General features: G+C 42.8%; 1 protein-coding gene across 3 annotated transcripts; it reads left to right on the top strand.

The window, feature by feature from the left end:
• Positions 1-843: 843 nt before the first annotated feature.
• Positions 844-12,701, top strand: pspc1 (paraspeckle component 1). Of its 3 annotated transcripts, XM_076723694.1 has the most exons (10): positions 844-1,337; positions 1,710-1,859; positions 1,941-2,092; positions 2,746-2,841; positions 2,952-3,148; positions 3,542-3,626; positions 3,748-3,853; positions 6,823-6,880; positions 9,283-9,419; positions 9,912-10,667. In XM_076723694.1, the coding sequence occupies exons 1-10, from the start codon at positions 957-959 to the stop codon at positions 10,116-10,118; spliced, it is 1,569 nt and encodes a 522-aa protein (XP_076579809.1). In that variant the 5' UTR covers positions 844-956; the 3' UTR covers positions 10,119-10,667. The 3 variants fall into 3 exon arrangements, 2 of the variants coding, with proteins under 2 accessions (XP_076579809.1, XP_076579810.1); XR_013076217.1 differs by lacking the exon at positions 6,823-6,880; XM_076723695.1 differs by lacking the exons at positions 6,823-6,880; positions 9,283-9,419; positions 9,912-10,667 and adding an exon at positions 12,375-12,701.
• Positions 12,702-14,641: the final 1,940 nt, after the last annotated feature.

The raw sequence follows: 14,641 nt of genomic DNA on the forward strand, positions 1-14,641 counted from the left end.
GCAATCAATACATGTTTAACCAACATAAATTTAATTAAGAGTAATATCAGTGTGTCATCTACACAGTGAATGCTTAAGGGCTCAGGATCAAAAGAGATCAAACAGGCAGCCTTCTCTGCTCCATAATGAGCGTTCATTTTTGCTGCAGGCAGATTACAACAAGAACCTCCAAACATATGCGTGCCCTACAAACGGCTTGCTTATTCACATTCCTTGAATGAGACACATGGTATGCTGCCCATGTGAACAGACTCATACTTAGACTCGTCAGTGACAGGCAGCGGCCCTCTGACCTGTCTGGATATGGGATCCCTGACAGGAAAGCGAGGAAAAAGGCAGCAACCCTTCAGTCCCTTGTCAAACAGAGGAATTTGAGTAGCATATGCACACAGATGTGCCATTATATCTGGACAGATGGCCGGTCTGTCGTTGAAAAAACCTTCAGCAGCACCTTACGAACCTGCACTCTGATCGGATGACAAAAACTGGCAGCAAAAGGCATGTTCCTGTATGCTTTATGTTTGAAATCTATTTGGCTTATATTGCTATTTTATGTCTCCAGACACATTTGACTTGTTTACTTCATACAACATCTATTTCATAGTCTGAAGGAGTAAACCCTCCTCTGCTCTTTTGGGGAGGTTTTCCTTATCTAAACCAAGGGTCTAAGGACAGAGGATGGCACAATTTTAACAGATTGTAATGTCCTTTGTGCCAAATCTGTGATTTTGGAAGTTAACGATGATTCTTGTAGCAGCTGAAGGGGGCCACAGAAACCCCCCAGCTGGTGTCCAGATTTTCTCTTTACGCTCCTGCCGACATCCGGATTTCGGTTGCGTGCGCACCTGTCGCCATCTTTGAAATTCAGGAGGTGTGTGCTCCCACCACAGGACCACAACGCCTTCCCAAAAGTTAGTTTAATTTATATAGCGTTGCATTAATTATTTTGTGCGAACATGGCTAACCGAAATATGCAACAAGCGAGCTTGCCGTGCAGTAATTCATCTCAACCAGCGAAACACGGGACCGACTCCCCGGCCCCGGAGCAGACACCGGCGAACAAAGACAGCCCAGCGCCGCCGTCACAGGAGTCCCCCGCGGCCGAACGAGCAGAAGGAGCCGGTGACAGAAACGAAGGAGGCCCGGCAGAAATGACTCTGGATATCACGAATTTTCGGAAGCCCGGAGAGAAGACGTTCACCCAGCGCTCGCGTCTGTTTGTCGGGAATCTCCCGGTGGATATCCCAGAAGAGGAGTTCAAAAACATGTTCGCTAAATACGGGAACATTAACGAGGTCTTCATCAACAGAGACCGGGGCTTCGGCTTCATTCGCTTGGTATGCAGTGTTACAAACTTCTGCTTATTGGCTTTAAGATGTTCTGTTATTAGTGTGTGTGTCTCAAACTTTATTTGACGTGTAGTTCGTCGACCGATATGTGGCCAAGAGGAGCTAGCTGTTGTGTTAGCATTAGCACAAGGTGCAGGTTGACTTACAGTTAATACTATTTAGTGACAGTCGGCTTCTCCTGTACTGTGTGGCATTATATTGAAATGTTTATATGTAGTCTGAATGTATGTGACACCCTTGCATTGGCCATCATAACTAAGACAGTGGTGCAGGTTTTACACACAGGTGCAACTGTCAATTAGCTGTAAGTGGGTGCCACGGGTATCAGCATCCTTCTCCTTTTCATCCCTTATCTTCCAGGAAACTCGGACGCTGGCAGAGATTGCCAAAGCTGAGCTGGATGGGACCATTTTGAATAATCGGCCGATCAGGATCCGCTTTGCTACACATGGTGCTGCGCTTACAGTGCGCAACCTGTTGCCTGTCGTCACGAATGAGCTGCTGGAACAGGTAAACTGGGCAAGAGCTTTCGGGTGAATTGCCCATCTCTGTGCTGTGATGTCTAACCTGAACACCACCTTCTGCCATCAGGCGTTTTCTCAGTTTGGGCTGGTGGAGCGGGCTATTGTCGTGACAGATGACCGCGGTCGTCCCACTGGGAAAGGCTTAGTGGAGTTTGCAAACAAAGCGGCTGCACGTAAAGCCCTGGAGCGCTGCACGGAGGGAGCGCTGCTGCTGACCACGTAAGGAGCGTGGGATGAAGTGGTTTGGAGGGGTGAACACAGAATGAGTGGGCGAGGGCTCTGTGTTTGTGAGTTGCATAATGTTAGACATTGTGCCTTAGTGGTTGCCTTTAAAAACAAAAGTCAGCTTGCATGTCAGATTCTTGAAGCTGCCCCAGCTTTGTACTCGTCGCTGAGTGTTTTTCTCCAAAATGAGGGTTCAGTCTTTATCTGCTCATCATGCACCACAGCAGCTGCGACGCCCGTCCACATGTTGATGTTTCGATCGCACCTGCACACCTGGAGATATTCATGACTATGACAAAACCCGTCCAAGGACGGATATATATTGATGCTCTTGCCAAACAACTTATCAGTTATGTCTTGCCAATGATGACACATTGACCCTGTGACGATGGTTCAACCAACTCACTTTTCATTTTATGTGCTTCATTGCAACATCAACACAAAGCTTTCCACAAGGAATATGGAGTAGCCAGTGAGAAAAACAAGATAAGATACTACTGCTAGCCAGTTTGGCGTTGATTCACAAATCACTCTGGTGTCAGTCAGTCTCATTTGTCTTTCATCAATCAGTCTGTTTCTAATGCATTTGTGACCGTTGCTTGCTTGTAACATCACGCACAGTTTTAATTTATTGACCTTTTCTTCAGCACGCCTTGTCCAGCCATTGTGGAGCCCTCGGAGCACTTTGATGATGAGGATGGACTGCCTGAAAAATTGCTGCAGAAGATTCCAAAGTACCATAAGTAAGTTATTTCTAGAGCATTTTGAACTCCTCCATGCTCAGTCTGACTCTTGCGGTTGGCGTATCTCGCTCAGCGTCGGTGTTATCGTTGTATTCATCCTCCCCCTCCAGGGAGCGAGAGCAGCTGCCACATTTCGCTCAGCCCGGGACATTCGAGTTTGAATACTCTTCTCGCTGGAAAGCTCTGCACGAGATGGAGAAACAGCAAAGAGAGCAGGTGGACAAGAACATTAAAGAGGCCAAAGAGAAACTGGAGGCTGAGCTGGAATCGGCCAAACATGAACATCAGCTCATGTTAATGAGACAAGGTAGGACGTGTGGTTTCTTGGACGCCTTTAGAAGGTTTTATTAAGAGTGGCCTTCGTCTCTGGCATGCTCATGAATGAAGCTTTGAACTGTTTGGTACAGCCCTACTGAATATGCTTACTGTACATGTGGATAAAACCTGCCACTCAGCATTAGCTTGTCTAAAGTAAAAGGCCTGCTTCGCTCTGTCATTGAAGGGAATAAATGTTGTGAAACTTTGGTGTGTTTCTTGATAGACTTAGAGAATGATGAGGAATGAATTATAGGGAAATATTCCTTTATGTCGCCTTTTTATTTTTGGTCCTCAAATCATGATTGTTTGCACTTATTATTCCTTCTATCTGGATCCAGCTGCCACTTCCTTCTTATTTATGTTTCCTCCCCCCATCTTCCAGATCTGATGAGACGTCAGGAGGAGCTGAGGAGACTGGAGGAGCTCCGCAACCAGGAGCTGCAGCGACGAAAGCAGATTGAGATGAGGTGTGTTCCCTCTCTTGAGCAAATCATTAGCACAGACTGTCACATGATTGATTCTGGCATTCTTCTCTCCTCGATGATTTTAATACTGGCTGGTTTCTCTCCTTCCTCTCTGCGGCTGTAGGCATGAAGAGGAGAGGAGAAGGAGAGAGGAGGAGATGATGAGACACAGAGAACAGGAGGACCTGAGACGCCACCCAGACGGCTTCAAACCAAACTACCTGGACAATGTGAGTACGGCTGGAACACACACATGCAGTCAAACGCACTTACAGACATGCTAAAACTTGTCCAGTTACATTTGGGCTTTTGATATTTGTTATATTTTCATACACATCCCGACAATCAAGAATTACACCCATCAAATATTACCCAAAAGTTGTTGGGTTATAAATTTATTGTTCTCCAAATGCATATCTGGCCTCTGAATTATGAATTATGTTGCTGTGCAGGGATCTGTGATCTTCTCATGCTTTGGTAGCAGCTTTCATTGATGTCCACAGAGACAGTATTTTCCATCTGTTTTATTATTTGTAATGACTTTCCTGCATTTGAGTAGTTGCGGCCGGGCTGCCATGATAACACATCACCGTAACCCTGTGGTTCAGTGTGTCGAACCTGACCCTTCGCTAAAGCCCTTCTCTGAACTGCACCTGTCCAATCATAGCTGAGTAACCGTAACAAGGCACCGACAGGCCTGTCAAGCTTTGCATTTCTCTCCATGTTGAATTTATGCGCATGAAGCTCTGCACTCTCATAAGCCTCGAGGCCGACACTCCTGTGTGCAGTTCCTTCATCTCCGCCGTATAAATGCGTTAACCTGTGATGTAACAGTTCACCATAAAAAGCAGCTGTAATTGTTGCCTTGAAGTCTGAGGAGTCTGTGTTCATCATTTTTTTTCTTGTTGGACCTTCATGGTTCTGTTTGAGCGACAGAGGAGGTCGTATAGACTAGAGCACGTAGATTAACAGCCTTATCAGATCAGTTTGATGAGAAATAGACACAAAAAAATGATGGAGGTAACATATATGGAAGAGAGTAGGGTGTATAGTTTTGCTGCTGCGCTAAAAATATCTCCAATTTAATACTAATACTAGATTTTTTCCAATGGGGGCTTCATGTGCATGTCGGAGAATGACCTGACAAGGGTCATCTCGGGGAAGACGTGGTCTTTATGAGCTCTGGGGGACACTGTAACACACCTGAGTGGAACATTTAAAGTCAGTGCTTTAGTAGCAATGAGCAGGTTCAGTTCACAAAACAAAAAAAAGAAAATATTGCTAATTCATGCAGATGATGGAAAAACAAAGCTAGCAAGAGCCGTTATGTAATCTGCACAATTTAAGGGATTTAGTCTGAGCACAAACAAAAGAGTGGATTCAAGGGTCTGAACTGTCAGTATCAGTCGGTGTGATGATGTTGTTTTCTGTGTCATAACTTTTCTCTTCAAGTCCTTTGCTCTGTTCAGAGGTCCTGTCGGAGTCCACGTCTTTACATGCATGCAACACAAGCACACGTCAGACCAGTTCAGACTCCATTATGGTCGCCAACTGTCTTCACTTAATTCACTAATGTTAAATTACACCAACAAATGTGTTTAGCCATGAACACATGTAGTTTTTAGTGGAATACATGAGAAGTTTCATTTGTATTGTTTTTATTTTAAACTTGGTGGGGGGGCGGGACATTACTCATAAGTACAAGTAATACACTTCCCAACTTCCCTTCCCTTGAGCATATTTCTACACATCATAAACTGTGTGTACTGTAATACTGAACTCATACCTTCTTGACTCTATTTACTGTCTTTCTGGTGTTATTCTGGTTTGTCCTTTTGTTTGCTGGGAGCATCATTGTTCAGGTGAAGACTCCCGTAATATAACTGGTATCTGCTGCCATCTAGTGCTTAAATTAGCTGCAGCTCAGGCACCATTTTTCAGTCTGATTATAAACAGGTTTGAAGCTTTCATCCATAAGTACGTGTGCAACAATGATCGGGTTTTGTCATATTTCAGCTCATTTGCTTTGCTGCTCTTCTTATTGTAAGTGCAGCATATTGACCAGGTAAGTACAGAAGAATACAAAGGTTGACCATCACAGTATTTACAGTAATTTAACATGTTTTCCTTAACAATTTTCCAGACATTTTGTGTGTGTGGGGCATATTCTATCTGTTGCTGTAGCTCTGTAGCTTTGGTCAAATTAAACTTGCACATGCAGCCATGGGCGACGATTACGACCTTCATGTCTGTTTATCCTAATATCACAACTAAGAGCATAAATATATTTACATCCAGCTGCATTTCACCGCTGTTATTTGTGATAAAATGGTGAAAATATATACACCGGTGACAAAATGAATCCACTCATTATAGTTGCTTTGGAATATATTATTGTTGAATTTCATTTACTTTGTGTGTTTGCAAGATTACATGTGAAACAGACAGAGAGACAGGATTGTATGTTAGTGTGTGTGAATGAAATGTGTCCTTAATTGTCTTATTGTGAGAGCATATATGAATGAATGAATGAATGAATGAATGAATGAACGGGTGATAGAGCACCTTTGATTCTGTGTGTTTGGGCCCTGACACGCCAAGCCGACAGTTGTCCAACAGATGTGTTTCAGCAGCTGCTTGAATATTCTGCATTTACTGGCTCTGCATCAGAAGCAGCAGCCTCACAAGCAAAGACCTCAGGCTGGCAACAACAACGCAAAACAGAATTTGCAGCGCTACTTTGTGCTGTGTATGTACGGAGAGGAGTACACTTGCATGCTGGTGGTCAGCTGCAGTCTTTGCTCCGTCGACGTGAGGTCTTTGTTGTTGCACATTTCTGGGTTGGCTTGGTGTGTCAGTGCCTTGTGTGAATGTGTGAACGCAGTGAAAGATTTTGACCTAACTTAATTTGTGTCGGGTGTAGAAGCTGACAAAATGCTTTAAATTCAATCAGCCTAAAGACCAGCAGGAGGATGGAAGAAAGAATAGAGGCAAGGACGCATTGAAGCTAAAACTCCATTTAACTCCCCCGTCAATAATAAAGAAGGATAATTACACTCCTTCAGAGCCAGGGGCGATTTATCAGCTTTGTGTTGAAAATCAGTACTTTCACAGTGTGAGTGTTGTCCAGCAGGCTACCTGCTAAAGATCTGTACTTTAGCTGAGTTTTGTTCTTAAGGCTCTTCTTCACTTCTTTCAGAGAGAACAGGAAATGAGAGTGGGTGAGCTGGGCCCTCGTGGAGCCATTAATATGGGAGGTACGGGCATGATTGTGTAAAGACTGGCTTACACAAAACCAGATAAAGTGACGAGTATACGTGAATTATGACTGCCTCATTGTCCTTTCACGCCTTTATTTGCCTTGCATCCCAAGTGGATCCTTTCCAGCAAGACGTAATGACCTTTTTTGGATCGTGTTAAGTAATTTTTTTTTATATTTTGACACTCTTTTGGGTGTAAAATGGACTCATTTGGGATGCAGTGCAAAGGTAAGGAACACTATAATACACTCCATGACAACATAATGTTTATACTAACAGAATATACATTGTCCTGAACGGGGTTGTTTTGGGAAAGGTTTCATAGTGTGAGAAATATTTGGTCCCTGAGCTCTCATCCTCACATTTTGGCAGATTAAAAAATAAGATAAAACGTTCCATAATATTGCTGCATGTGTCTAGAACTTTATTTTTATGCAGGAAATAATTGGAGACAAAGAGTTAAGACAAACGTCCGTTGACTTTGATCAGGAATGAAAACTGTATTCCACGATGACAATTTTGATCTGCAGAGTGCAGGATGAGGGGCCGGGGACAGACCCCATGTCTAGACCGCAAAACGTCACACCAGCGGCTGCCTGCCTTCTCAGCTGCTGGGCAAAATTAAAGGGGGAGTCTGTGGGATTACAAACTGGCACCGTCTTGCAAAATGTAGATAAATATATATATTCATTGTCTTTTTATTGGGCATCAACCTCAAGTTTTTGCACTTTTTGATGGCGAAAAATTGGATTAAAGCGTAAACAAACGTTTGAGGTGGCGGTCACGCACGTGAGCCTGAAGGCAGCCGGTGCAGACAGCTGCGTTGATTACAGCGAGGGCGGGTCTGTTGCTTGAGACGTGCGAGTGAAAACCAGGCCTGCGGTCCAGACACGGGTTGAGCTTTGAGTCTCTAATGTGGGACAGATTGTTGGAGGTTCATGGTGGCGCTTCACCATCCAAAGATTAAAACCTAGGATTGCACATCATCTCTGTGAACAAAGCTGCCATGTGTCATATGCATATTTATTTATTTCACACATGAACTCCAGTAACAAACAGTCTTTACTTGCACTGTTTTTTTTTGTGTTGGGGGGGGGGGGGGGGGGGGTCAGTTATTCAAGAACGGGGTTTAGATTCATGTGATGTTTCAGGTGTAGTTAATTTTCTCAAAGCTTTCATCTTGGCTGTTCTGCCTGCAGTAGTATTTAGTGTCCTGAATGTGTGTGTGCAACATGTATATGTACTGTAAAATGGACATATTTATGGGCAAAATTATAATAATTAGTTAAGGTTAGTTAAGTTTCCATCCTTTTGCACTGCAAATGTTAATAGAATTTCTAGAAAATCGTGAAACGAAATGCGAGTGAATGAGTGTTTCCATCCAAGCTAATGCCAGTAAACCATTATTCCAAGCTCCCAGTGTTACGTTGCCTCTTTGCAGCAGCTCGTCACCAAGTCAAACCAGACCAAACAGATCACGTAAAGGTAGCAGAGTTGATCATTTTAGTGGTAATAGTGGATTTCATATTGATTTTGAACCATGAGCGATGCTGCATTTGCAACCCTCCTCGACAGGTATTTGAAATGCCTCGTTGTTTTAAGTTGGAGAAATCGTTGATGTCTTTGAGTTACATTGGAGGCTGACATGAACTGCTTTTTCCCCCTCGGCTGCTCATAAATGCGATTATTTTCGATTGTTTGTGCTGCGTACAGTTCAGACTGGCGCAATCAAAAGTCAATCACAGTGTTTTATTTCCCTACAGTCAAATCTGTGGTGTGTAGATCTGTGGCTGTGGCCTGGGTCTGTGTTTGTTCGGGATTGAACCTGTGATGTTTGTGCAGGTCTGACTGCTTTGTGAAATGGTCTGAGGTTGTTTTCTAACAACTCTAATGCTTTCAAGATGATGTGCAATCTCCGGTTGAATTCACTAAAGATGTGGACGTTGGCACTTGGCCTCAAAGTGAGAACCTCTCATTCTATTGTGCAATCTGCTGTCTCTGTCTATCCTCCCTGTAAAATGTGACTTGTCTATTTGAATATAAAATACCTCCTGCTGACCCCTTTAAATTAACGTTGGTTTTTGGTTGTGTTGGTTTTACATTGATTCAGATGAGCGAAGAGGGCATTGCTTGACTGTATAATTGTTTTCTAAAGGTCGTACTTCAAATTGATGTGTACCGTTAAGATGCTTTTTCAATGAGTAGCAAAAATTGTAATTATTCTAAATGTCCGTCCCCATCGGATGACAGATCATCATATTAGCTGTTGACCAAAAGCCAACGTTAACTTTGAGGTCATTGAGGTTAGCTCTAGCATTCAGCTACAGTACTTGGGGGCGTTGGGTGCATTGCACTGACCCACCAAATGACAAAGCACTGCTCCGTTGTTTTGCGTGTAGATGGCTATAACCAGGCCTCCCCGGGGCCCAGTGGTAACCAGGGTCAAATGATGGGCATGAGTGGAAGGGGAGGAGCCATTGGCCCAGAGGGAACTACAAATATGGGGACACCACTGATGTCAGAGAATGGAGCCATGGTAATGTATCAGGAAAAATAGATGAAGCTCATGTGTTCATGAGTCCAGCTTTGACATTGGAGAGAATATACTGCGAGAGCATTGCCTCAAAACAGTAGTTGACCTCAAACTGTTTAAAAAATTGAAAAGTCAATAGGGAGTGCTTGAGTTTACGCGCAGGCCTTTAGAAGCTGTATTTTAAAAGGGAAAAAGTACTTCAAGTACTTGAAAATGGATTTTAAAAGTAGACGTCACTAATAGTCTTATTCCTCTGTCTTTGTTTGTCTGCTTGGCTCCCTCCTCCTCCTCCTCCTCCTCCTCCTCCTCCTCCTCCTCCTCCTCCTCCTTGTACTCTCGGATGGAAATGCTTGGATCAAACTAAACCCCGACTGATGGACTCCATCACTTTTTCTGGATCGCCTGTGCTTGTGTCTGACCCCCGAACATCATCCCTCGCCAATTGTTCTTTCAATTTCTCACCATTCCCATGACGCTGACCCCGTGACACCACAGCGGAACGATAGATACCCACAGGGGGCATCAATGGGGGGGCGAGCAGAAGTTGAGTCCCCAAAGCAGCAGCAACAACAACAGCAACAGCAACAGCAACAGCAGCAGCCGCCATTGGGCCCTCAAGTCGGACCGGCCCAGGGATATGGCAGGGGGAGTCCACTAGGGGGAGTTTTTGATGGGCCTAATAACAAGCGCCGCAGATACTAACTTTCCTCTGTGATCATGGAGACAGTTCTCTGACTTTTGTTACTGCCCCATCGGCATCATTTCTGTTTTTTTATTTTTTCCTGTAACGCGGGCCGTCCCTGAGGGGACAGGACAGGATGACGCTTTGTTTCTCAGAGTCTCTGCAATGTCTATATTTTCCACAGCATTTGTTTCTCTCTGTTTTCTGAATGAAATAGTGCTTTTTGGTGTGCTGAAGATCAGCCTCTGTGGTTATACAACTTTTCAGCTGCTATGGCTGCTGTGGTCTTGGATACTCTTTACTAAGCTGCTCAAGGGTGAGTGATTCAGTTTGGACATTCATTAAAGCCAAAATAAGGATGCTGACCTGTAACACACACACAAAAAAAACAGCCAAACAAACAAAAAAAATCTTCCTGGGAGTGAACAATCTTGTTAATATCTACATTCAGTCAAACATGCCTTAGTTTGGCCATGTTTTTTTTAAACATACTGTAGCTGATTAGAAGTTTCTGGAACCTCATTGCATCCTGTATTTGATAGTTAAGAGAAATAAAACATGAGTCGGAAGTTGTGTCTCTCTGTGATTTGAAAGACGGTGTCTAAAAGCAGCTGGGTTCGTTCTATGTAAGTTATGCCTGCCTGTACCATAATCCCACCGGCACACCGGGCCACTTCTCAACGCTGACGTTAGCGAAACGCTCGCCTGCACGACGCCTTGCATGCCGTCTGCCCAGCACAGTGGAAACCAGGATTTCTCCATGAAGAGAACACTTCTCCAAAGTGTTTGTCCACTCCAGTCAGTTATGAAGACTGACTGCAGTCAAGACCCTGGTGGGGAGGACCAGCACGTCCATGAGCGGCCCCGGAGACTGTTTCTAACAGTGTGTGCAGAAATTCTTCAGTGTCAACATTTCTAAAATAATTGCTTTCTACGATATCTGCAACTACGGTACGACTAAGATTAGAAAGAGATCATTGTTCAACAAAGGTGAACTCCTGCATGAGAGGCAGGCTTTGGAGAGGAAGCCCTTGTGGTAATATTGCACCCTCTCTGTCATGTCAGGCATTTCTCTGTGGTGCTTTTAAAACTCAAAACCTAAAATGTTTTCTGGTGAGGGTTACCCTTTGCAAAGGAGAAAATCTGTGCTCATGCTAACTTCAGTTAAAAAACAAACTGTGGTCGTGGCTCTCTGTGCTCGGTCTTTGTTTCACTCGATCTGGGAAATGATAAACCCCGGCAGGCATCACAGAATCTAAAGAGTAGTTTTATAACAGGTAAACACATTTCATTTTCTCCTCTCTTGAATCTCTGCATTGAAACACACACACACACACACACACACACACACACACACACACACACACAAAATACATGTACATACTTCTCTTGAACTGCATTTCTGTATAATCCTCCTTTCTATGTGCATCAAGTCTCTGTAGCAAATGCTGTAACAGTGTTATGAATCAGTAATAAGATAAATCGTTGCTTATTCATCGACATAATAACATTTTACCACAGTTCTGGTTTGACTTCAGTGCTTTCTGTTGCTGCTTAGTTGGAAGCTGGATGGAGCCAAAATGTGGTTCATAGGCGTACGTTGGAGTAGATGATCTAACTGAAGGGTTGAACAAAGTGCAGTGTTCGCGACAGGTGAGATGGGCGGGGTTCATGACTGTCAATCAGAGGGATGGATCAGCAGTGCTTGGGGGGATGTGATGAAATCACGGAAGAAGTTTAAGGATGTCGCTGTAAAATAAGAAATGGTAGTTGTCACATCTTAAACCAAGATGACGCAGGTTGATTTTGCAGGTTGTGCGTGTTAAGAAGAGCAGCTTCACCTCTGTGTTTGGAAGTCATACCTTTGCTTACATCCGACATGCACTGAGTAATGTTCACTCTAATTTCATAATTTGAAGACCTACTTTGATCATACCGACAAAATAATGGCCCATCTTTTAACAGTGAAGGCTCCGCTACTGGTTCTGGTTACTGACTCTGCCAATGCAGAGTGTTGATGTTTGATGGTTGCTAATATTATAAAATATATCTAAAAGTGAAGAGTGACTGAAAAAGAAGCATCATCAGCCAGTTTTGAGTGTATTTCTTTCTGTCTGTTTCTGCAGATTTTACCTCTCCTACTCCGAACAACTTACATTTAGCACACATATTTCAGAGGCTTCATGAAGTAACACAGTTTGTGAACTGTCACGTCTTTGTGTGCTCAGCGTTACAGAATATTTATTTTAAATTGTCGTCTTTCTAATCTCTCATAGGTCCGGTTTATCCACTGCCTCCAGTGAAGGAATAGGTAAATCCCAACACACACACGCAGTCGTGTACACCGGTTTGTTCATGTTTTAACCCACTCAGGACTGAGGTGAGAGTCTGCAGCTCTGCATGTCGATTGTATTATATTTCAAATGTAATTTCAAAGGTTATTTTCAATGCAGTCACGAAAAGGATGTAAAAAAAAAAAAAAAAAAAAAAAAATACAGTGTAGTTCTTTAGACGCCTGAATGATGTGCAGTTTGATCGACGTGTGATGCCACAGGTAGGTTTTTAAAACTCGTGTTGTATCTGCATGAAATAAAGATGATTTTAAAAACCACAGTGCTGTTGATGCCTCTGATTTTGACCTTGATGTCAATGATTTGACGATGATTTTTTTTTTTTTTTTTTTTATCAGTTGATTGAAATAGTTGCCTTTGCAGGTATAAATCCAACAGTGATCTCATGGAAGTTATGTAATCCCTGAATGCTGAACAGTAGTTTCTGTTACGTCATGCTCAGAGACGAGTCTTTCCTGTCTTATTAACCCTGAAACTGGAAATGACATGAGATACTGTTGCAGCCCATTAAATTCAGACCTCAGACATCAGCATTTCATGTCAGACTCTCTGGGCTGTTGGCGTGATGACTGAATATAAGTGACAAACAGTGAGATCTGAAGGCTCACTTGGAATATTTGGACTACCTCTGTGATACAGTCACAGCAAACTGATTGATGTTTTTAGGGTGAAAAAGTGTGTTTGTCACAGGACAGTTGGGAGACAGCGGGGAGGGGCACCTTGCTTTTCTTTGCCATGCCCAAGGCTGTTCATTATCAACACGAGAGAAGGTAATCATTGAAGTGATCCAGTTTTAACGGGGCTGATTGTGGCCAATTAGGGGAATGAATATCTGTGTCTCTGTTCTTCACACTCTGGCCTGGTTCTTCTTTAGCCCAGTTTGTGGCCCACTTCTGGTTCTAGAAGGACAATCGATTTTGGGGCAATTGTCATTTTTCCCTTTTGAAAATGTCCCAAATCTGCAGGCTCTCATTTAAAAATCTAGATTCCCTCCCTTCAAACAGGTATTTACTGGTATCCATTATGCACTGAATGGTGTATAAATGAATGATTATTCACCGTGTTTTTTTGTAATTTAGTTTTTACATCTTTGGAGCATCAATACCTGCTTTACAAATCAAAGAAGATGCCTCATTGTCGGGTCAGTTGAAGGAAAATAGCTTCATTTAAGTTTTGAACGTGCCCTACATTACAACCTTATGGCCTAGATTGCAGTCAGTACTATTCACGACTGTTTCCCAGAGACACTTGAATCTAATAATGTGGCCTCAGACTGATGGAGAGCCCCGAGCTACTGTACTGACAGTGAGAATCAGACTCCCACTGTTGACCCATAATCTGATAACGTTTGTCTGCTGGATCCAAATAACTTCTTTCAGCGTAGAAAATGTTCCCAGGATTCCTCAGTGTTTGTTCATCTGCACCGACAACACATGCAGGAAGTGTTTTTACATGAATAACTGTAAGTATTTGCAGGTAACTTTCTGATAGTTTCAGCTGTATTTGTATATACTGCTGTGTCGTTCTCTTATAAGTACTGTAACCAGTAACTAAAGCTGTCAGTTAAATTTAGTGGAGTAAAAACAAGTGTAGAAGTATTAAGAAAAGAATCAAGTACAGCACAAACTCAAATTTGTACTTAATGTACTTTGTCATATTTCTTCACTGCCCCGAACAGAATGTTAGGCTGAAGGAGTTGTATAAAACATGTCAGTTTGTGGTTGGAAAGGTAACAATGAAACGTCTGATGTTTTATCAGTTTGATGAGAAATGTTGAAGTGATGTCAGATTAGATGTTTTTTAAGCTCTTTTGGCTTCACTGGTGACAAAAAGTGGGGTTTTTGGATCGTTTTAGGCTGTATGAATGTGTTCTTAAATAATGTCAGAATTGTGGTGATTTGGTTCTGTAGGTTTAACACTAAAATACATGAAAGATTTACAGTATTATGGAATGAAATGACTTTGTTGTCTATTGGAGCAGCTGCAAACCATTAGGATACAGTTGAAGTCAGTATATACACTTTCATTCATCTTAACATTAGATAAGGAGATAATGATATCACTTGGATTAATATGCTTCTGAGAAATGCTTGTATGAGTCTAATTTACTAACAGAATTATCTTGTTTCTGCTGATGGACAGCAGATGCAGACGCGTCTCTTTCTGCGCATGTTTCTAATCCAGTTTGGTGT

This window comes from Chaetodon auriga, chromosome 23 (genome assembly GCF_051107435.1).
Source record: "Chaetodon auriga isolate fChaAug3 chromosome 23, fChaAug3.hap1, whole genome shotgun sequence".
In the NCBI taxonomy this organism is placed as follows: Eukaryota; Metazoa; Chordata; class Actinopteri; order Chaetodontiformes; family Chaetodontidae; genus Chaetodon; species Chaetodon auriga.